General features: G+C 44.0%; 2 protein-coding genes across 3 annotated transcripts in view; one reads left to right on the forward strand and one right to left on the reverse strand.

Annotated features, from left to right (window-relative positions):
• Positions 1-24,864, forward strand: part of IDUA (alpha-L-iduronidase) — a 148,767-nt gene that overhangs the window by 39,082 nt on the left and 84,821 nt on the right. The gene's annotated exons all lie outside the window — the stretch shown is intronic.
• LOC147015736 (sulfate transporter-like) overlaps positions 1-24,864 on the reverse strand; it is a 56,204-nt gene that overhangs the window by 15,483 nt on the left and 15,857 nt on the right. For both annotated transcript variants that reach the window (XM_085848201.1, XM_085848200.1), the window contains exons 2-5: positions 18,447-18,628; positions 9,729-9,948; positions 1,120-1,299; positions 14-562 (exon numbers count right to left, since the gene is read on the reverse strand). In XM_085848201.1, the coding sequence (XP_085704327.1) occupies positions 14-562; positions 1,120-1,299; positions 9,729-9,948; positions 18,447-18,628 (1,131 nt within the window). The remainder of the gene's footprint in view (positions 1-13; positions 563-1,119; positions 1,300-9,728; positions 9,949-18,446; positions 18,629-24,864) is intronic.

Here is a 24,864-nt window from a genome sequence, read left to right on the forward strand (position 1 = left end):
AGAGTTTACATACCTGATTAGGCCTGATTGTGTAACCATGCTTTTTGGCAAACATCTCAGACAGTGACACTGTAATGGCAAAGCCAATAATGGCAATTGGAATGCCATCAACTAAGACGCTGGGCACCAAAGTCCACGAGGGTGCACGAGGAGGCTTGAAACCAATTGGGATTTCCCCAGCGATACTGGAGTCAAAGTTTTCTTCCAGCTTTCCGAAATGTGACACCAAGGTGGCGAAGATGATCACGATCAAGTCTATGGGAAATGGTGCCTTCATTTTTTTCTTGTATCGTTCATTCACCTCCTTGATGGGCACCATGATGAACAGGCATATGGCACTGGTAATCAGGTCACATATGTTGGTGTGGCCGATATTCTTCAAGATGTAATACCAGGTCAGGAGGAGACTTCCAGGTCCGCCGGTTCGTGGTATGTGCAAACCCAGCATGTACTTGACTTGTGATGTGAGAATCACGAACGACGCTCCTGTCACAAAGCCGCTAAGCATTGGTTCTGACAGGTAGATAGCAATGAAACCCAACTGGAAAATTCCCATCGTGATCTACAAAACAGAACAAGTTTTTGAAGTCACATGAAAGGATGTGTTTGGTGTCATACCAGTTAATCTATCCAAATGACCTTAAATGTTTAAAAATAAAATATGGGATAGCTCGCCTACTCTTCGCAAAGGACACCGTGCGATATTTAACATCCACCAATTAATGATGGCAGACGGGACACCTAGTTTATCGTCCATCCGAGGGTCGGCACACACATTGATGAATCACCCTGCCTGTGAAACACCAAGATGACAGTTTATAGCTAGACCTGGATTCAAACCCAGGTTACACAGCTTAGAAGTGAGTGTGTGTATCATCCTGCCAGCCTCAAATATTGCAGAACAATTGTTATAATATGTAAAAAAAAAAAATTGATCATTTTCATTCTCTGAAGCTCCAAGTCTTTTGAAGTACCTGTACGATATATCACAAATGAAAACTTGTGAACAGGTAGTTGAAAAATTAAATATACCATACATTCATATGTTTTATCAGATGAGTGAATTATTTATTATTCCACTGCAACTGATCAGCTGTTTAATGCCCACCCCATACCAACCTGGTAAACACCAGCGACGAAGGTCACGGTCGTACCCACAAGGATGGCAAAATCGCTGCGAGTGTACACCACCCCACCGAAGGTGACATTTTCATGTGACTCACTGTAGTTGAGTTTTTCATGGGCTTGACTGTCATCAGCAGAAGTAAATCCAGCCACAATGAGTTCCCTGTCCACGACCTGTTCAGACCATGTTTGTGTTAAAAAATAAAAGAACGGGGTGGTTAAAAGAGAGCGACGAAGATTTAACATTGATTGTAAAGTATTTTCACTGGGGAACAGCGGGTTGAGTTTGCAAGATGGCCTTTGTTTGTATTGGACTGTTTGATATTATAATTCTCGCTTCTTCTTTCATTGTGTGTACTTTTCTTATTTCATAAGCTGTACTTTTCTGAGTCCAATTTAGGGGCGAGAGAATGAGTTTTTGATTCCTCAAGACAATAAGTATTTATCACTAACTGGGAGCTCTCTATAGCTCATTACCGTGGGCCACGGCCCAAAAGGAGCAGTGTGCAGTCGTCAAAATGAACTTGCAAAAGTTTATATCAGCACAAATTGTGCCCATCTATATAGCACTGTTTTATTTTGTGTATAGGCTTATAGAAGAGTGAGGTGACACAGCGTAAAAGGGGAATGTACTGAGATTTGGACATTGTGGCCACAGTTGGATTCAACAAGTAAGGGAATGAACGAAGATAAAAAGAGAGAAGGGGAGGAAACAGAGTAACCTTCAAGTAAAATGGTTGGATTACGTATGGTTAATACGATTAAGGAAAGGGAATAACATTCAGATATGGTGTACCACCAACTGTAAACCCCAGATGTAAGAGTGGGGTTGAACCATCTCCAGAAGGCAGTTATAAAAATAGGACCACGTGTCCTGAAGCTCACCTAGATCAGGAGCAACAGTTACTTAAACATCCCGCAGAGACCCCTTTCAACCCGACTTTTATTATTATTATTATTATTATTATTATTATTATTATTATTATTATTATTTTTAATGCAGTAAGCAAGCTGCAGTATATCATGGGTGATGAAGGTTGTGGTCACATTTAATCGAAATTGTAGATGTAGTTTTGGAGAAGAGAACAAATACCTATTTTGGAGGGGGGGTCACCCCCCCCCCCCACTGTAGACCCCTTTAATGAGTGCAGATTTTGATGTGGCCAATAAACCTTCATGAGGCATCAGATATGAAGCTTGTGGCCAGGTTTCATCAAAATCTTGTGTGTAGTTTCGCAGAAGAGGGCGAATCCCTATATTGGGGGATCAAGCCCCCCCCCATAGACCCCCTTAATGAGCGCAGATTTTGATGTGGCCAATAAACCTTCATTAGGCATCAGATATGAAGCTTGTGGCCAGGTTTCATCAAAATCTTGTGTGTAGTTTCGCAGAAGAGGGCAAATACCTATTTTGGGGGATCAACCCCCCCCCCGTAGACCCCCTTAATGAGTGCAGATTTTGATGCGGCCATTACAACTTAAGTTGGCATCAGATATGAAGCTTGTGGCCAAGTCTCATCAAAATCATGTGTTTCTTTCAAACAATAATGCCAATTGTTTCAACAATAATGACAAACAAATCATGTCTCACTCACTTACTCACCTGCAGACACTGCTCCATCACATAAGCTCACTGGATTAAAGTCCAGGTGAGCTAAAATGGGAGAAAAGAATGTATGTGTGCAGTAAACCTGGATTTTTAGATTTCCTTTCATAACTAAGTGTTGTTTCGGAAGAGTGAATTTTGGGGGAGGGTGGTTGAGGATATTGTTTGGGGGACAATGTTCTCTGGACTGTGATGATAGATAGTTGTGAATGTGATGGTACATGGAGGCGTTTTGTGGGGGAGGGGATGTATAATATGAAGGATATGATAGTAATGATGAGCAGTTGTACATTTTACATGTCGTTGGGGTGGAAGATGGGTGGTCATATAGTGGCATGGGTGAGAGAGATGTTGAGCTGCAGAGGTGATGAATTGAGTGCCTTTCTTATGGAGATGGATTACAATTGGGAGTACTTTTGTTTCTGCATGTAAGTGACCTATGTTTGTAGATATTATGCAACCTGTTTATATCCTGAGAACTTTGTCTTCGTCGAAGAGAGGTTGTAGCTGTTAGTTGCTAACCATGGGAAATAGGTGGGTTAATTTTATATTTCTAGAGGGACATAGTGAGTGTGATATTTGCCAGGATTGAAATAGGTGCTCTATTTGCCAAACCAGCATCTCATCGATTTTAGATCAGGCAGCTCTTTCTGACTGTCATTTGGGATTTGGGATGGGGGGGGGGTATATACTGCACAACACATTATGGAGTCATCAGCAAAAAGTAAGAGAGGGTTTCCCAGAGCACCGGAGAGGTCATTTAGGTTCAAGAGGAACAAGAATGGGCTGAAGACGTTACTTCAGGGCACTCCAGCCGGCACTGAAAGAGGGGAGGAGAGGATTTCATTGACAGCAATGGATGACTGCATGTCAGAAAATCAGGAATGAAAGCGGCCTTGTCTGCTAGCTATTGGCAGTGAGCTTGGCGAGAAGAGAAGGATGCCAGACTGTTGCCAACCCAAAATATATATATGTATATATCTTTGGAGACGGTCCTGACATCTTGTTTGAGATTGAGCCTCTCACCATTGCTAAAAGAGAGGTAGAAGAATAAAAATAGTTGAGTGACTGGGACAGAATCCAAACGAATGTTCAAAGATCAAGCTGTTTGAAAACAGGAAAGACTTAACATCAGCAGCGATGATAGTTTCTATGACTGTTTATAATTGGAAGTACGATGATTGGTCTGTCATAGAGAGGATCTGTTCTTGCATCCTTTTTGTGAATGTGAGTATTATTTGCTGATTTCCAGGTGGCCAGGATGTGAAAGGAGGACATGAATTACCAGTACATTCCACTTTGTATTTTCTGTGAGAGCGTATCATAAAATCGCTACACATGCATTCCGAGGCTATCGACCAGTCCTGGCAATGTTCATGAACCCTTGGTTGTTGGTACCTATCAAATTCCAGTTTAAGCCTAACTCCTGTTGCTGTTGCCACTGCCTTTCCAGGGAGAAAAATTCCATGCATTGTCTACTCATGAAGAGAAAGATCCCTGTGTCCGTGCTGTGCTCGTTCTCCTCTTCTTTGCACTAAGGCTGTGGCTGCTGATCCTGTCACTGTCCCTTCTGCTGAAAAAAACTTTTCTGCTCTTGTAAAGTCTTAAACATCTCCTTCAAAACCCCACCACAATCACCTCCTTTCTAATGTATGAAGTCCTGTCTCCTTCAGCCATTCCTCATTGCTTTGTTTAGCTAGCCCTGGAATCAATCGAGTCACTTTTTGCTGAACCCTCTCTATGGCAACTATGCCCTCCTTCAGATGTGGTGTCCAAAACTGTACAACATTCTTGGTGAGACCTCACTGGCTGTGGTGTCAACACCATATTTTTATTTTTATTTGAACCCCTATGTGACTACAAACTAAAACCTTATAAGTTTTACTGATAGCTGCCTTGCATTCTCCAAGGCAATGATACCATCTTGTCCCATTGTGGGGTCAAAGCTGGATCGAGCTATTTTGGGTGCGAAAGATAAAATCCAGTAAGCACAGGGTACAATAGGGATGGGGACAGAGTAGGATGGGATGTGTACATGAGACCGAGAGTCGAACAGAGTTGAGACATTCTGCCTTGTCTCAAACAGTCTACATTGAGGCTTTTTGAGGTGAGGGTGGGGATAAAGATGTAGCATACACCAGAGATAAACTGAGAAGACACCAGCAGGACTTCAAGGATGTGGACTGGTTGGAGAGTTCAGATTAACCAGAGAGATATGATATTTGATAAGAACATGGTAAAAGAGGTGGAGGAGGAACAAGAGAGGTTGAATGGAAAGTGTCTTTCCCAGATTGAGAAGGGAGTGCATTCATTACCAGAGATGTGGGTTAAATGTTTACAGATTTGGTCAGACCAATGGAATCGCAGAAGGACTTAACAGTAATTCCATAGCTCACAGTTATTGCAGAGCCATCTTCCAGCCAACTTGAAAGAGAGGCAAATATTGTTGTCATTCAACAGTTGTCATTGATCTGAAATTGGATGTTCTGAAAGTGCACAAAGCTCTCTGACGCATCTGAGTCAATGGATAAGAAGTTTGATGCAGATATACACTGATGAGCCAAAACATTATGACCACTGACAGGTGAAGTGAATAACATTGATTATCTTGTTACAATGGCACATGTCAATGGGGTGGGATATATTAGGCAGCAAGTGAACAGTCAGTTCTTGAAGTTGATGTGTTGGATGCAGGAGAAATGGGCAGGAGTAAAGACCTGAGCTACTTTGACAAAGGCCAAATTGTTAGGGCCAGACGACTGGGTCAGAGCATCTCTGAAACGGCAAGGCTTGTGGGGTGGTCCCGGTCAGCAGAGGTGAGTACCTACCAACAGTGGTCCGAGGAGGGATAAACCACAAACCGGCGACGGTATTGGGTGCCCAAGGCTCATCGATGCACGAGAGCAACGAAGGCTTTCTCGTCTGGTCCGAACCAACAGAAGGTCTACTGTGGCACAAGCCACAGAAAATTTTAATGGTGGTCACGGGAGGAATGTGTCACAATCCACAGTGCATCGCACCCTGCTGCATATGGTGCTGCGTAGTCGCAGACCGGTCAGAGTGCCCATGATGACCCCTGTCCACCATCAAAAGCGCCTACAATGAGCACGCGAGCATTGGAACTGGACCTTGGAGCAGTGGAAGAAGGTCGCCTGGTCCAATGAGTCCCGTTTTCTTTTAGATCATGTGGATGGCCATGTACGTGTGCGCCATTTATCTGGGGAAGTGAAAGCACCAGGATGCATTGTGGGAAGACGACAAGCCGATGGAGGGAGTGTGATGCTCTGGGCAATGTTCTGCTGGGAAACCCTGGGTCCGGCCATTCATGTGGACGTCAATTTGACACGTGTCACCTACTAAACATCGTTGCAGACCATGTACACCCCTTCATGGCTATGGTATTCCCTGATGGCAGTGGCCTCTTTCAGTAGGATAATGCACCCTGCCACACTGCACACATTGTTCGGGAATGGTTTGAGGGACATGATGAAGTGTTCAAGGTGTTGCCTTGGCCTCCAAATTCTCCAGATCGCAATCCGATTGAGCATCTGTGGGATGTGCTGGACCGACAAGTCCGATCCACTGTGGCTCCACCTTGCAACTTGCAGGACTTGAAGGATCTACTGCTAATGTTTTGGTGCCAGATACCACAGGACACCTTTAGGGGTCTTGTCGAGTCCATGCCTCGGCGGGTCTGCGCTGTTTTGGTGGCACACGGAGGACCAACAGCATATTAGGCAGGTGGTCATAATGTTTTGGCTCATCAGTGTATATCTTGGCTATTCCCTGTGGTGATGTCTACTGATTGTCGTCTCTGAAGATATAGTTGCTAATTCCAGTGCAAAACTAGCGGTCTGTGTTGGTGGCACAAGAAAATAAAATGGTTAAATATCAGGTTAGGTTAGGTATGGGAGCATACGCCAGAGCAGCGCGTCGCTGCGTCCACTTTCCGCCGGTACTCCAGGGGCCTCTGGCCATCCCCCAGGTAGATGCCTGGCCCATCCCCATCTCATTGAGATGCTGCTCAACCTGCTACAATCAAGAGGCACGTGGTCGGCCCATTGGCCTCCTCCACTTACAAGGCTCCCTTGCTGAGAGAATCTGGTAAGCAGAATCAGCATCAGGAAAACGAGCCACATGTCAATGCAATCACAGCTGATGCTCACAGACTATGCAGGTAACAAATCTCATTTGAGTCTCTCTCAGCAACCGCTCATTTGACACAAAATCCGACCAGCGAGAGCCAAGGATTCTCCGAAGAGACCTGGTACCAAAGGAATTAAGTCGCCAACTCAGATCCCTGGTCAGAGTCCAAGTCTCGCATCCATAGAGCAAGACTGGAAGCACAAAGGGCCTGAAGACTCGGACTTTCGTCTGCCTGCACAGATAGCGGCAGCGATACACCCCATGATTCAGTGAATCCATGACTGCCCAGGCCCGACCCAGACATCTATTGACCTCTGACTCAGAGCCAGCAGACACATGAATATCACTGCCAAGGTAAGTGAATCTCCACAGGTGATTCTCTACCCCCTCACAGATTCCCGTGACCTCAAAATCCTCTTCTCAAACAGGTACAGACAAGATGGCCGCATCCAAGATGTCATTGAAAGCCTGGATCTTAGTTTTGACCCAGGAAACCGGTAATCCCAGCGGCTCCGACTCCTCATTCAGCACCTCGAGGGCCCCCAAAAGGATATCTAGAGTCTCCACAAAGATGACTGCATCATCTGCGAAATCAAGGTCAGAGATCTTGTCATTCCCAAACAATGCACCGCAGCTTGATCTCTCCGACGTCCTCCCCAGAATCCAGTCCATACAAGTGTTGAAAAGTGTGGCGGCCAGTACACACCCCTGACAAACTGCAGAAACAACAGCAAATAAGTCAGGGGTGGAACCACCACATCTCACAGCACTCTTGGTACCAAAGTATAGTTCAGACATCAGATTGAGCAGATTTTGTGGCACCCTACAAAGATCAAGAATCCTCCAGAGGGCATCCCAATTCACTGCATCAAACGCTTTGCAGAGATCAAAATAGGCTGCAAGCAGCCCCTGTCGAATCTCTCATCTGTGTTTGGTGAGGACCCGGAGAGCAAGGATATGGTCAATCTTTGACCTCTTTGGTGTAAAGCCTGACTGCTCTGGACGTTGATATTCAAGTAGATGGTGGGAAACTCTATCTATAATTATCTGAGCAAAGACCGTGCCTGGCACCGAGAGCAGTGTTGCCCCTCAGTAGTTGCTGCAGTCCAGGCAATCACCTTTCCATTTCCAGAGAGGGACAACAAGGCCCCTCTTCCATTCAGTGGGGATGATGCCTTGGCTCCAGACAGAGCACAAAATTGTGTGCAATGACATGAGTACAACAGTTCCACCCGTCTTGAGAAGTTCAGCATGGACGCCACAGATCCCAGGAGCTTTACCCCATTTCAACCGGTTCACCGCAGCCTGTGTTTCCACAAACGAAGGTGGATCACAGTTGATTGGAGGGTCAGCAATCGGGATAGTAACACCTCTGACATCCAATTCAACAGCTGGTGGCTCAGCTTGGTTCGTGGTTCGTGCTCTGTCGCCCACAAGTAAGTGGTTCGTGGTTTGTGCTTCGTCACCCCGAGCAACTGGTTCGTGGTTCGTACTCCGTCGCCCCGAGTGGGTGGTTCGTGGTTTGTGCTCCGTCGCCCCGAGCGAATGGTTCGTGGTTTGTGCTCCGTCGTCCTGATCGAGTGGTTCGTGGTCCGTGCTCCTCTCCGAGCGACTGGTTCGTGGTTCGTTCTCCGTCACCCCAAGCGAGTGGTTCGTGGTTCGTGGTCCATGCTCCGTCGCTCCGAGCGAGTTGTGAAATAACACCCGATTTCTGAGCTGTTTGCCGTATTTACGTGTTTTCTAAATTACTGAGCCAAATTTTTTTTTCCATCTGTCACACGCAGCTGTTTATAAAGAATAATGTTTGTGAACAGATCCCTGCAATGTTGTTTTTTGGTGAAAACTACTCAAAGTTTTTGGGTTGTACATTGTAACTACTGTAGTTGGTAACCACTATGACTCCAACCTGCCGATTCCCCAAAAAATTCCAATGTTGGCCAAGCAGTGTGTGTGTGTGTGTGTGTGTGTGTGTGTGTGTGTGTGTGTGTGTGTGTGTGTGTGTGTGTGTGTGTGTGTGTGTGTGTGTGTGTGTGTGTGTTAGTAAAGCATAACATAACCTCTCTGCTGAGTGCTAAATTATCTCTCTCTCTCTCTGTCTGTCTGTCTGTCTCTGGCTGTCTGTCTGTCTGTCTGTCTGTCTCTGGCTGTCTGTCTGTCTGTCTGTCTGTCTGTCTGTCTGTCTCTGTCTGTCTGTCTGTCTCTGTCTGTCTGTCTGTCTGTCTGTCTCTGGCTGTCTGTCTGGCTGTCTGTCTGTCTGTCTCTCTCTGGCTGTCTGTCTGTCTGTCTGGCTGTCTGTCTGTCTCTGTCTCTCTCTCTGGCTGTCTGTCTGTCTCTCTTTCTCTCTCTCTCTCTCTCTGGCTGTCTGTCTGTCTCTCTCTCTCTCTCTCTCTCTGGCTGTCTGTCTGTCTCTGGACATATCCGGGCGGTGTTTATGTCCAGACGGGAGTTTGTCTCCGGACGCGTTCAGGTGGTGTTTCTCTGCGGACTGTGTTTATAGTATGACCGGTAGAAAATGGATTTCAGACATTATTTTGTTTCCATCTTCGCTGTTATTTCTCTGCAGAATAATTTTGATGAAACAGTTTGAATCATAATTAGCGCTCCATCGCACTTCTGCCTTTCCTTCCTTTCACCGCACACTGTCTTCCTTTCCACCACCCCTCCTCGCCCCCCTCTCTTCTCTCTTCTCTCCCCTCCACCTCCTCACTCTCCCTGCTCTCTCTCTCTCCCTCTTCTCTCCTCTTTTTCTCCCTCCCCCCTTTTGTATTACTATAATGTCAGCGAAGCGACGGGTGGTATTTGCTAGGAATTAATATAACACGAAGACATTGATGGCTACCCAAAACCCTCACCTGTCCAATCATCAAGCAGAGCACACCAAAGATGCTGACAGAGATGTGACGAGAACTGCCAAGAATGAAGTAGATGATGCAGGCGAAGAAGGATGAGTAAAGGCCATAAATGGGATCCTGGCCAGCCAGGAGTGAGTAGGCAATGGACTGTGGTACCAGGAGGACCCCCACAATGAGACCAGACATGACATCTCCCAGCAGCATTTCTTTGATTTTATACCTGGCACAAAATAACCAGAATAAATATATGAGAATAATATGGTATTAAGTTTCATTCTTGAAATGTAAAAAGTTTGCATGTGTTCATGTTAGGCCGAAAACATGAACTGCCACCCCCATTTGTTCAGTGACTCTCGCAGATTAGAACACTTTTTTAATGGATAAAAATGCATGCAAATTCAAATCTAGATGATTAGATGATCAGATGATCAAATAAGTCTGGTGTTGGCTTTGTGGTTAGGGTGGCTGGCTTAGGATCTTAGGGTCCTGAGTTTGAGCCTCTGTTTTTCCATTGAATTAACAACAGATGGGGTTGACTCAGCCTGTCATCCTTCCGAGGTCGGCAAAACGATTACCAGTGTACTGGTAATGGGTGCATCAGCGGCACAGCCACACCCTCAGCCAATGATGTTACCTGCAGCCTTGTGCTGCATTTGAAGGAGGACAATGATAAAATGTGACCTTCATGTAGACGATTGAAACCAATTTGCATGCCACCATTTTAATGAACCTGCATAAAAGAAAGTGATAGCTTTCTGTCCTTTCAGAACATCCTATTATTTTAATCTGCAGCTGTATGGGGGATCTCTTTTAAGAAATAAGGCAAATCTGAGTCGATACACAGCAAGTTTTTAGTGCCTCTCTGGACTGTTTCTTTCAGCAGTCACTTATGCTCTACAATGCAGTTCATTACAGTTCTGATCAGCCCCCCCCCCTAAAATAAAAAAAATACTAGATGCTTCCAGTTTCCCAAGCCCTAAAAAATGTGACCATTTCGACTTAAGCAAGATGAAATTGATGGGATTGCAGTGCTTTGATGTTTGAAAATTTGATAATGCAACCAGTTTCCTGATGAAGTCATACCTTGTTGTCACAAATACAAATCATTTATATAACTTCTCTTCCTTAAAGGTCTACCCATTTCAAACCTTTACTCGTTTCAACTAATTTCGGTCTCACATTAATCTTCCCCTTCCCCAGGTCGAAAAACCAGTTAAAACCAGTACACATTTTCAACTGGTCTCTATTGGTTCTAATTGGTCTTTAACTGGTCTCTATTGGTTTCAACTGGTACCAGTTAAATTCAGTCAGAATTCCAATTTCCCAGTTGAAAAAACCAGTAGCTCATATTTGTACCAGTTAGTCTTACTGGTTCCAGTTGATACCAGTTGCAATGTACTGGTCCCAGTTGATACCAGTTGCAATGTACTGGTCTCCCAGTTGATACCAGTTACAATGTACTGGTCCCAGTTGATACCAGTTAGTTAAATACAATTGTATTTCAACTGGTAATATATCACTCTATTCCAATTTCCATATTAAAACCAGTAAGAAACCAACTGGCTTTACTGGTACCAGTTGGCTACTGGTTTTCAACTGGTACCAGTTGACCAGTAAGCTACTGGTCTTTACTGGTTTTTTGACCTGGGTCCCTGGTGTTTTTTGTGGTAGTGTGAAGTTTTGCATACACTGCTTGGGCATCACCAAGCAGTGGCCTCCATGGGCCCCATCAGGCATTAAGGGGTTCAGGTAGGGCTACCCTTCATATATGAGGAACAAATGAGTGGAGGTGAGCAGTGAACCTGGATTTTGGGAGTTTCACCAGTGGCCTCACAATTTGGTTCCATTTGACCTTGTGAACAAGTTTCATTGGTGGCCACACAACAACACCCAGTGGAAGCTGAACCAATGCTACCATGAATGCAGTCCAAAACTAGAGAGTTCATAGAACAAGATACCCCACACAGTGTTAAGTGTATACTTCAATTTTAATAATATAATTATTTTAAAGATCGTTTACAAAAAGAACCCGGAAGTCTAGCACGATGAAGCAATGTTATAAACCACCTTTATACACCACCATATATAACATGTTCAAGCACTGCAAAATTGGAAGTTCTTGGACGTATAATGAAGGCGATTTGTGTTCCACAGTGTTCAAGAATACAATTCAATTTAAATAAAGGCTTGAAGAGGTTTAAAGGTTGATCAATAAATATATTCCGGGTTTTATCACCGTTTTACCCCGTGATATTACACCACTCTATCATGTTACATCAGTTCTTTGTGCCTGTTGTCTGTTCTTTATAACAACCATAAAAACAGTATGTTTCACATTTGGAATGATTTCCAATTTAGTTTGACCTCCAGGCAGGCAGGTAAAGTTAAAAAATAAAAAATAAAAAAAATCACACCTCGGTGGTTGTGTCCGAAGGAAGCGGTTCAGTTTGGAGTTTTTAATATGAAATAGGCAAAGCCTAGAAACAAACAAAACACTTTGGAATTACCCCTTACACCCATGAGAATTATCCTTTAGAATTATCTTTTCCAATTAATTACGCTTTAGAATTAATTCCCATTCATCCATTGGGACCATACTCTGTATAGAGTGTTGGTGCTGTCAAAGCAGTCTCCTGGGCTATTGGGCACAATCCTGGACGGGTCACCACTCCGACATGGGATACTTGAATGGCTCGATCATCCCAGCAATCTGGTACTTATTTTGCCGACCTTGGAAGGATGACAGGCTGAGTCAACACCACCTGGTGTGAATTTAGCAGCCAACAGGGCTCAAATTCAGGACTCTAAGATCCTAAACCAGCCACCCTAACCACAAAGCCAACAACGGGCTTCAATTAATTACCCTTGAGAATTACCCTTTCAAATTACCCTTTAGAACCCCCTGGAATTACCCTTTGTATCCCCTTACAATTTAATACGGTGGGTTAGAAAGGTTTTTCTTCATTTGTGACAGACGGATGGAAGGACATACTCAAATATTGAAGTGACTTCACTGCTTAAAAAGTATCTCGCTTATCTCTGCACATGTGCCATCGGGAGGAATTCAGAAAGAATGCACAGCCCTGTAAAACGGCAAACTTGTATTCCAATTCATGTTCCGAGTTGTATTCAAAATATAACATTCATTTTATTGACCGTTTTGTTGGAGTGCTTGCTCGAATGCTTAAGCCACTTGGCGAGCGCTCTCCAAGTTGCTTGGTTATTCGTTTTGGGAAAATGTACACGTGCTTTCAATCTCACATCGATGAGACGTACGTTTCTGCCTTTGTTGGGTCCCGCGGTGCCATGTGGTGGGTGCCTCAGGTATGTCATCCACTGAAAATGTGCAATTTTATGTTTACAGGATATCGCTTTGTTTAACCTTTTTGTGCGATCTCCATTTGTAATCCACCTCTCACTTCGACATCGATACATATTTTTAAAAAACAATAAGGTCCATCCGACCAGGTGGTCACCATGTTTCTTCTTGCTGTGAAAGCAGAAGCGTCTAGATCGATATTTTGTATTCTGTGGCTTGGCACATTGTTGAATTGAATTTCGCTAATTACCCACTTTAAATACTCTTTCAAAGAACCCTGTTTGAAGGTAAATCTTTGTGTTTGTCATTTTTATTAGCTCGCCTGTTCGAAGAACAGAGAGCTATTGCGATACCCCCGGCGTGAGCGTGAAAATGTGAAAGTTTTTGGTGCAAGTTATTTCCTTTCTAATGTTTTTATCTACCACACTATTTTTTACTGACTACAATATGCAAATACATATATTGCTTTAAAATTATTTGGATCAGACTTCACTGCAATGCTTTATAAAAAAATATTATTAGACTAGTCTTTTAAAAACGATAAATGTATAAACAGGTGAGCATTGGGTGGCTTTGACATCAACTCTGGTTTACTTGATGCGTGTGTACATTTGCAGGTGTGTGTATGTACATAAACTGTATTACTCCAATGGCACTTGGCACCATTGTGTATGTTATTATGTATGGTTATTGGTCGTTTGTTGTTATCTACATATAGGGGTTCCAGAAAATGGAGTGGAGCCCTCCCAGGTCTCAAAGTATCCACCTCCATACGAGTGAGTTTGTGTGCGTACGTGCAAGTTGCTGTTGCCTGCTGTCTCCACATGTGGGTGGGTTTCATGAGGTGAAGCATAGGCCGACCATGTCTCAAAGTAGTCACCTCCGTGTGTGTGTGTGTGTGTGTGTGTGTGTGTGTGTGTGTGTGTGTGTGTGTGTGTGTGTGTGTGTGTGTGTGTGTGTGTGTGTGTGTGTGTGTGTGTGTGTGTGGTTGATTGGTATCTTCATATGCGAGTTTCAGAATGTGGAATGGAGTCCTCCCAGGGTGGGCTCAAAGTATCCACCTTCATTTCAGTAAGGGGTCACGATTCATGGACCAAGCTGTAAAGTTTTCTGTTCTCAAAATTTTGTGCTGAGGGCTCTCTTCAGGATCGTCACTGAGTCCCGGACAGCTTCAAACTCTTGTTCGTTTGTAATAATATTCCCAGGGATGGTTTTTAATATCTCTGTGAGAATATTTGTCATCATTCCAATAGTACCAACTAGCACTGGTACAACTTTGGCATTTTTCAGCTGCCAGGATCTTTTCACTTCATTCCTGAGGTCTTGTTATTTGGTCATTTTCTTGATTTTTGCATTGTTTAATCGAAAATCACTGCTATTATCACCTCACTAAGCAATGCCTTCCTCTCTCTTTTTTGTACCTAAGTATGATATGTGGTCGCAATGCTTTGTTTTTGATGTTCACGCTCAATGGGATCATTAGGTCATACGTGAGAGGTGCTTCCATGTTTTCCATCCATGCTTTTGGTTAATGTTCCCACACATTTTCTGGAACTGGGATATCAAAGTTTCTGCAGATGTGCCAGTGGTTAACTTTACAAACTCTGTTATGTCGTTGTGTTTACAGCTATTTTGACGCGAGATATATATATATATATATATATATATATATATATATATATATATATATATATATATATATATATATATATATATATATATATATATATATATATATATATTTAATTTATTTATTTATTTATTTATTTGTGTTTGGTCATAAAGCATAACGTATCACTCTCTTTGCTTATGCCACCACTCTCCCTGTCGGTCCCCTTCTCATTCCCCCTCTGAATAAAATGCAGCACTCTCCTCCCACACCTCTGTCGCTCTCTCGCCGGTCTGTGTCTCTCTCTCTCTCTCTCTCTCTCTCTCTCTCTCTCTCTCTCTCTCTCTCTCTCTCTCTCTCTCTCTCTCTCTCTCTCTCTCTCTCTCTCTCTCTCTCTCTCTCTCTCTCTCTCTCTCTCTCTCTCTCTCTCTCTCTCTCTCTCTCTCTCTCTCTCTCTCTCTCTCTCTCTCTCTCTCTCTCTCTCTCTCTCTCTCTCTCTCTCTCTCTCTCTCTCTCTCTCTCTCTCTCTCTCTCTCTCTCTCGCATAACATAACCATAAAGGTTATTAAAGCATTTAAAGTGTTAGTAAAGCATAACATAACCTCTCTGCTGAGTGCTAAATTCTCTCTCCCTCTCGCACCCCTCCCTCCCGCAGCATATAGCAACGTTTCATGAGATGTTGCTCTTCCCAACTCCTCCCCTTCCTAGTTTCCCCTTCTTCACCTACTCCGCACTTCCACTCCCTCCTCTCCCCACCCTCCCTTCCCTTCGTCCTCTCTGCCTCCCCTCTCTCCTTCTCCTCCCCCTCTCGCTCCCTCTCTCTTTCTCCACCACTCCTCCCCTTCACACCCCCTTGAGCGAAACGATGGGTTGTATTTGCTAGTTTTAAATGAATTGTTTCTCGGTCACAAATTTATGATCATAAACTGATCAGATAGACGAATGGACGGGCCTGAACCAATTGCTTTACCCCACTTTTTGTTTCACGTGTGTGGGGTAATGAGACCTACCAGATCCACATCCTATTTATGACTCACCCCAAAGGGGATGTGGGACTATTGCTGTGTGTGTGTGTGTGTGTGTGTGTGTGTGTGTGTGTGTGTGTGTGTGTGTGTGTGTGTGTGTGTGTGTGTGTGTGTGTGTGTGTGTGTGTGTGTGTGTGTGTGTGTGTGTGTGTGTGTGTGTGTGTGTGTCCGCATCTATATATTTACGCTTTTAAAATGGTTTTCTTTGCAACCACTTGCCCAATTGATGCAAAATGTTAAACATAGTAGGTTCTCGCCATGGATAATATATTATTGCTCACTCTGATGTCATAGGTCACATAGTATGGCAGCCATATTGGATTGAAGGTAACAATTTGGACATAATTTTCTCTGAAAGCATTCAATGAAAAGAGTTGGAACTTGGCATATGGCATCAACTCCCCATGGGGTATATAGGGTGATAACAATGACATCATCAGTGAAGTGGTATTTCAGCCATAATTGGTTGACATGAAATCTTGATTTAAAAAAATCTGAAACTTCTTATATCTGATCTATGACCGGATGTGAGTGAAGAATTAAATTTATGACGTTCATAACCCATGCCAAGAAACTATGTGACATAATATAAGGTGCATGAATGATACGGGTATGTGGGCCATAATAGTAGCGTGTTTAGTTAACGATGGTATTTTTGTTCAGAATGAATGAGTAAGGCGAGACTATGCGCTCTGAGTGCCATTCTAGTTTATATGGCAACCACATTACTGAAGCATGTTGAAAGAGTGAGGTAACTTTGCAAGGCTTTGCCCAAAGACCACCAGATGAAGAACATTGACAAGGTCAATAAATGAATGGACAATGCCACTGACTGACTAAAAACTGACTTCTAAAGATGCCATGTAGTTGGGGCAGTAGGGCAAAAACAAAACAAAACCTATGAGGTGGAGCATAGTTGGTCAGTTGGTAAAATGAGGTTTTTGTTGGAGATGAGAGATGGAGAGGAGAAAAACAATAGGAAATTAGAACGGCACTTGGTGGAGCGCATACCTCCAACAGGCTGAACAGTTTACGTTTTGTAGCCAACTGATAGGCTGGGTCTGCGTCTGTACCTAAACCAAAATCTAATCAGCTTGTTCTTGTCACCTACCCAACTCGTCCATCAAGTTTCATCTGAATCAATCCATAACTTCTTGAGATAGGTACCATCATATTTGTCGGAATCTCACAGTTATTCCGTCAGTCAACCCTCAGGGCATGATACAGCATAAATATTTTGTTTACGTACTGTTAAACAGGTTTTTGAAAATGCCAAGAAGATGATTTGTGTTGTATAAAATTAAATTGAAATAAAATAAAGATTTTAAAGGCTGTAGAAAAATAGAAATGCTCTCAGGAGTTTACCGCCGTTGATGCAGCGTCTTTTACGCCACCTTATGAAGATCATAAATCCTCTGATACACCATGTTACATTAGTTATTTGTGTCTGTTGTTTTGTGTCCATTATGACATCCCTATACACAGTAAGTTCCCTGTTTGGAATTATTTTTAATTTTGTTTGACTGCCATACAGGCAGACTAAAAAAAATTACCTCAATCATCTCTGTGTATGCGTGTTCTGCATGATATTCCATACACTTTGCCATTTTCAGTCAAAGTACTGTTAAACTGCAGGTCATGTTCCGATTCATGTTCGACAGTATTCACATATTATAAATATCTATAATTCCAGCAGTGTGTGTGTGTGTGTGTGTGTGTGTGTGTGTGTGTGTGTGTGTGTGTGTGTGTGTGTGTGTGTGTGTGTGTGTGTGTGTGTGTGTGTGTGTGTGTGTGTGTGTGTGTGTGTGTGTGTGTGTATGTGTGACCGCTGTTTCTCGACAACCACTGGTCCGATCTAATTGAAACTTGCCAGATATATTGCTGGGGACCTGAGGATGTGCCCTTTCAAGGTTTGATATTAATCGGACAAGTGCTTCCAAAGTTATGGCCATTTATTTACCAACCAATGACAAGACACATTGCTGCGTGGGCGTGGCCGATGGGGGAAGGGAACCTCAGCCGCGTTCCCCATTACGGGTTACAACGTACGGACTTCCGGATAATGATGACTTCATGTATTCTAATAATTTCTCAATTTCTTATGCGCATTTATAGATAAACACAATGCCCCAAGTTATGATCGTTTTCATATTAGACAGTGCATAAATTTCGGTAACATCAGTGAGCTGGTATGCTCCGAACCAGGAAGTAAAAATTTTTTTCTCTCTCTTCTCTTCTCTTTTTGTTTTTCCTTGCGACGACATTGCGAAAAGGCAAAATATGTTGGCGCTAATTGAATAATTGGCCATTAAAACTAAATTGCGAATAATCGTAACTGCGATATGCGAACTTCCGGGCCACGCACGTAGGGCATGCGAGAGCGAAGAAACGGCCTGTGTGGTTGTTGTTTCTTGCTCTCGGTTTGAATATTTATTTATTTATTTTTTTTGTTGTTTTTGTTTTACGGGCATGTACTAGTATTATAAAATTCAATTTAAATAAAGTAGTTCCTCGATCATAGACTATAGACAGACAGACAGGAACACAGACAAAGTGAACCAGTTGCATAACCTCGCTTTTCGTTTTGCACGCGTGGGGTAAAACTTGATATTTCGTAGCTTGGCTTGCAAGCAGTCACAACGAATAAATTCCAATTTAGGAATGTCACTGTTCATAAGATGTTTTCCAAATGTGTTATTGCCACCAAAAACAGACCATGCAAGAAACTCAGCAAAAGCAAACAAACTGATGCATGGTAAACATACTTTGGCAGCCATTGTAGCACTGGGAAGAGGTTGAACAGCCCATTTTTGGCAGCCCGAGGTGTGCAGACACATTCGTTCTTGAGCTTTTTTGTTAGGCTGGCCTGCAGATTCCACGGTGGATCTGGTCGTCTGTGCAGCAGTGTGTGTCGTAGGCACCTAGGGTTTCTGTCTGAAAGCTCTGCCTACAAAAAACAAAAATACAACCATCTTTATAGTATGGAACCATTTGTTTTGTCCATTCATTAATTGTTGTATAACAATAATTATACAAGCTGCCACCATTCAAAAGTTTTGCCTTTCTGAGAAATAGCCACATGTTGAAACTTGTGCTTCTGATTCAAAGCACAATAAAGCAATGTGCTGTAATGACATCACTCGTTCAACTAATGTACAAAAATGATGTCATCACAACCGAATTGTCATCTGGAAGAATGAGTTGTTTACTTCCATCAGTTTTTACAAAAATGCACTGCACAGAGATAATGTGTAACTGCATTAATAATACCAAATTTGAAGGGTGTGATGATTCAAAAAAATATATATACAAAGCATGCACAAGTCGAATGGAATCATAAATAACTTCAAAATTCAAGTCAATCGGATGAAAATTGAGGATTTTAGAAATACCACCTTAGTTGTTGACCTTTGGTCAATGTTGACCTTTTGACCTCAAACAAGTCTTCTTCCTTATGACGAACTCCACCATGTCGTGAGGTTTGGTTAAAAATTGTGACATGTTGGCGGTAAACAGACAGAATAACAAAATCAACTTCTTCTTCTTGTGTAATGGCAGCTTAGCTGCCAGGGTAGCTATCGTTTCTTGGAAGCATGACTGTGTCGCTGATGCAGTGCCCTTCTACCACTTATTGGTACTCGTTTTGCCGACCTCGGAAGGATGACAGGCTGAGTCAACCCCCTGGTGTATTAATTCAGCGGCCAACGGGGCTTGAACTCAGGATGCTCGGATCCCAAGCCACCACCTCGGATCCCAAGCCACCACCTCGGATCCCAAGCCACCACCTCGGATCCCAAGCCACCACCTCGGATCCCAAGACACCACCTCGGATCCCAAGCCACCACCTCGGATCCCAAGCCACCACCTCGGATCCCAAGCCACCACCTCGGATCCCAAGCCACCACCTCGGATCCCAAGCCACCACCTCGGATCCCAAGCCACCACCTCGGATCCCAAGCCACCACCTCGGATCCCACGCCCCCACCTCGGACCCCAAGCCCCCACCTCGGATCCCAAGCCCCCACCTCGGATCCCAAGCCCCCACCTCGGATCCCAAGCCCCCACCTCGGATCCCAAGCCCCCACCTCGGATCACAAGCCACCACCTCGGATCCCAAGCCACCATTCTAACCACTAAGACAACACCAGGCTTACATATATATATATATATATATATATATATATATATATATATATATATATATATATATATATATATATATATATATATATATATATATATATATATATATATATATATATATATGAAGACAAATCTAAAACTACTCGAATCTTTCCTGAAACATAGTAACAATGTGTGGAAGAACTCTCGACAGTGGAGTACAGTTAGTCGGAACTCGTCGTTCGGCCCGTCATGCCTGTGTCGTATCCAGCGTATTGATTCTTGAATCATGCATTGTTCAACTCCGTGTCATAATTTTTACCACTCGGCTATATAATTATGTGCTTTGTTTCGCTCAATTTCCTTACAAGTAAACATATTCTTCCCTTCAAAACGGCTTCGAAATCAATGGAATCCTGAATTTCTCGATGACAGTTACAAGGAATAACTGATAATTACTTTGTACTTACCATTAAGAAACTGTCGCGTCTGGTGTGTTAGATTCCACCAGGAGCTGCGAGTTTTATTCGTGCCTCATGAACCTCACAATATATACTCATCACTGATTGGCTAACTGCAAGTATGACGTCATGATTTTTATTTCGAATTTGGCTTCCAGCAAAAACCTGCAAATGCTCTTTCTTGTTCCTGCCACGTTGCACGCCATCCCATCCCCATCTCGAATTGCTTATATACACTACACTACACACTACACAACACCACGAGGAAATTCCTTTTAACTTTTACACAGGTGGTGCCTTCTTTTCGCTTGTTGTTTGTTTATCCTCCTCGTAGTTGGGGTTGGGATAGTTGTGCAGTTTCATTGGCAAAGGCTTACAACGTAAAATCCTGCACGGGGCACCACTGCGATACAGGATACTCTACGGAGAGTTCAGGGATTTGTAATTTGTTCAACTGTGCCAGCAATAGCTTACCTACCTTTCACTGAGGTCACTGTGGGATATTTAAGGCCCACCAACTAATGACAGCAGTTGGGACGCCCGGCTTAATATCCATCCGAGGGACGTCCCGCTTGTTGGTGTCTCGCCCTGCAGTGAAACACCGTGATGACAGTTTGTAGCTGGACCGAGATTCGAACCTCGGCGAGATGAGACAATTCAGAAGGAATGTTGTCACTCGCGATACAGGGTGTTGTCGCTTATGACCTGAGGTACTAGATATTACATGTAAATACTTGTGAGGTTTGCCATGAGACAAGAGGGGCGGGAGTGGAAGGGACAAAACAGTGGGGAACAGACACATTAGGTGAACTGTGGAAGGGAGAGGGATGGGGATGGGACGGGGAACATGGCGAAGAGAAGATGGACATTTCAGGGACTTTCAGGAAGGAAAGCAGGAGAAATGAAGGAAGTGGGCTTGGGTGGATTATCGGGGGTAGAAAAGATCGAGGATTTGGATGGGGGAAGATAAGAGGTGGTGGTGAACAGCTGTTTTGAAAGCCTGGAGGGAAGAATGGGAAAGGATAGAGTGAGGAAGTTTATTCCAAAGGCGGGAAAAAAGAGGAATGAAAGAGTGAAGATGAGCAGTGATTCGTGATTTTGGTAGTTTTACCAGAAGGGGGTTGTTGGCGGACCTTGAGCGCCCTGTGGAAATGTGGTGGGGACAAATCGCAGAGAGAGCAGGGGGGACAAGGCTGGAGAGGAGTCGGTAGAAGACAGAAAGACCACCGACCAACCTGCGGTGATTGAGTGAGAAGCCCAAAGACTCAGCTTCATTGCGGGAGATGCCGATGATCTTAAATGCCCTGGTTTCGACAGCGTGAAGCCGAGAAAGGTGGGAGGCAGGAGCACCAGCCCAGAGGGGAGAGCAGTACTCCATCAGGCTACGGACAAAAGCTTTGTAAGTGGTCAGGAGCTCAAGAGGGCCGAGGAAGGACTTAGCACGACGGAGGATTCCCAGTCGGCGACTGGCTTTTGAGGCGAGGTTGGAAATGTGACTTTCCCAGGAAAGGTCATGGCAGATAGTGAGACCCAGAAGCTTGAAGGAAAAGACTTCTTCCAGAGGATTGTTGAGAAAGTGGATGGGGGGGTTTTGTAAACGGTCCTTTCGAAGAGACATAGTGAGAGTGTGAGATTTGTCTGGATTGAAAGACATGTTCCACGTGTTGGACCAGTTTGTGATTTTATCCAGATCTGCAGTGAGTGAAGAAGCTGCTGCTTGCCGGTCTGAGGGATGACAGATGGTACGGCAGAGGGTGGAGTCGTCGGAAAAGAGAAATAGAGGATTTTCCAGAGAGTCCGAGAGATCATTGATGAAAACCAGAAAAAGAACAGGGCCCAGAACGCTACCTTGAGGAACTCCAGCCTGCACAGGAAGAGGGGATGAAAGAACTCCATTTAGGGCCACACGTTGACTGCGACAGGAGAGGAAGTCTGCGAGCCATGAGTGGAGATGGCCTTGAATACCATGGGAAGAGAGTTTGGTGAGTAGGGCAGGGTGCCAGACTGTGTGAAAAGCACGTGATATGTCCAGGGATACGGCTCGGATTTCCTGTCTGGCATTGAGGACCTCCATCCATTGATGGGAGAGCAGAAGCAGCATATCCAGGGTAGAGTGACCTGGTCTGAAACCAAATTGATGATTGGAAATCAAGCCATTGGAGAAGAGGAAGGATTTCATATCTGAGGCGATGATGGATTCCATCACCTTGCTGATGATTGGGAGAAGGCTGATTGGTCTGTAGTTATAGGGATCTGTTTTTGCACCTTTTTTATGCAGGGCAGTGATGTTAGCAGATTTCCAAGCAGATGGCAGATGACCTTGGGCAAATGAGAGGGTGAATAGAACAGAGAGAGGGTGAGCAAGAGCAGAAGAGCAGACTTTGAGGACACGTGGGCTGATGCCGTCTGGACCGGTTGCAGAATCTGACTCAAGGTTTGAAAGCAAGCTCTCTACCTTGTCAGGAGAAAAGGATACAGAGTCCAGGGACAGTTGGGTGCGACTGGGTAAAGTGGGTAGAGATAGTGATGGGTTTAGGACACAAGATTTAGCTGCAAACACCGAGTTTAGACATTCAGCTTTATCACGTGTGGAATCAGCAGTACGGCCATTTGAGGTAAGGGATGGAGGGGGAACATACACCAGAAACAGATTTGATTAAACGCCACCAGGATTTTGAGGAGGGAGAGAGGTTTGAGAGTTCAGACTTGAGATGAGAAAGATGTTGTTTTCTGGCTCTCCTGAGGGTAGATACACACTTGTTCCGAGCTTTGTGGAAAGAACTGAGATTGCCCTCAGTTGGGTTTGCTTTCCATGAGGCAAAGGCAAGTTGTTTCAGGACAACTGCCTCGCCACAAGCTTCAGTAAACCAAGGGCGGGAGGAAGGGTAAGACAACTGAACACGAGAGGGGATAAATCTGTGCATGAGGGAGAGCAAGTTTCTTTGAAAGAATTTCCAGGATGAGTTGATGTTTGAGAAAGTTGTGATAGGAGACCAGTCTGTCAGTTTGGCTGCTCGGAGACCCTGCCAGTCGGCTTGAGTGAAATGCCAGACTCGACGGCGGTGAGGTGGTTCTCTGATAACAGCCAGAGAGATGTCCACTTTGACAAGGATGCACTTTCCTTGCTTTGACCACTTTCCTTGCTTTCACTGATGCAAATTGGTCTATGATGTGTTCAAAATCAGTTTTTTTTCAGTTTATTCTCTTTCTACACTCAGCAGAGCAAGATCACAGAGTCTGCCTTGACCCATGGAGGCTCTCAAATGCAAAAGTATTGGTTTTATCTTGCAGAATGATCTCTCACAGTTGGCGATGGAAACTGCGATGGTTAGCATTATCTGAATAGCAGTGTGAAGATCGGGGAAGACGCTCTCATCTCCATACTGAACAATAATTTCGAAAAGCTCTTCACATCTTGATATTTTCATGTTGGCCCAACTTGATAGCAACATTCTGCAATCCTAAATTTCTTCATATGGCTGCTGCCCATCAGCATCAGAGCTGTACAATTCGCCCAAATTTTCGCACTTCTTCTTTAGGTCATTATTCTCGGCGCCATAACAAGTCCCTCGGCATCGAGAAGGAACCCAAACTTGGCGTCGGTGTCATGCAAACGAGCGAACCTTTCGTCCATTTCTCTGTGAAGAGGGTCGAATCTTCATGACTCTTTCCATTTCCTCCTTGACTGTTAACCCAGCATCTCTCGAGTTCTCATCAGCCATTCGATTCTTTTGTCTCTGAAGTCTTTCAACTTCAATATTCCAGTCTTGACAGAGACCGAGTCTTGCTCAGTGGTGCCCAGGGTATGTGCCATACCTGTCATGCCTTAGGTATGCCACTGCCTCCACCCTCCCCAATAGCCAAAAAGCAAAAAGTGAACACTAGTCAGTGCATGCTCCCCTGCTTCCACCCTCCCCAATATGCACAAACTGAGCAACAGTAGGTGCCCCCCCCCAAAAAAAATTGAAATAATGTTTTGGTTTCAAGAAATTGTACAGATCAAGGGTTTGCAAAGAATGTGTTTATTTTCGTTATTTGGAAATAATGTTTTGGTTGGCGTGTCAGTGTTCCAATCTGAACCCATGGTTCATGATGCATGGTTCCTATAGGTTTAAATCCAGGATACCACGTATGTTTGCACTTTGTTTACATGTCCTTATAATTACACTTCCGTGTCCCATTGTTTTTGTCCTACAAGTGTATTTCTGTAAGTTCCTTCATGAGTCTTAGATCACAGTCAAAAAAACAATCCCTTCTCATTCGGATGAAAATTCTGTGGTACCTGTTTGAGAAAGGTCATATGTCATAAATACCCTTGCCAAAGGAGAGGGTATTGCATTTGGTATGGTTTGTTACTTACGAAATCTTTAGATTTCTTAAGTATATTGATGACTTCTGTCCTCTGTTTGTGTGTGTGTGTGTGTGTGTGTGTGTGTGTGTGTGTGTGTGTGTGTGTGTGTGTGTGTGTGTGTGTGTGTGTGTGTGTGTGTGTGTGTTTGTTTGTAGGCACGATAACTCGAGAACGGAAGAAGCTACCAATGTCAAATTACACCACGTGATTCTGGAGGGTGATGGCTAGCGCTGATTAGATTTTGGTCAA

The sequence above is a fragment of the Eptatretus burgeri genome, chromosome 12 (genome assembly GCF_056783735.1).
Source record: "Eptatretus burgeri isolate ZD-2024b chromosome 12, Ebu_testis_v1, whole genome shotgun sequence".
In the NCBI taxonomy this organism is placed as follows: Eukaryota; Metazoa; Chordata; class Myxini; order Myxiniformes; family Myxinidae; genus Eptatretus; species Eptatretus burgeri.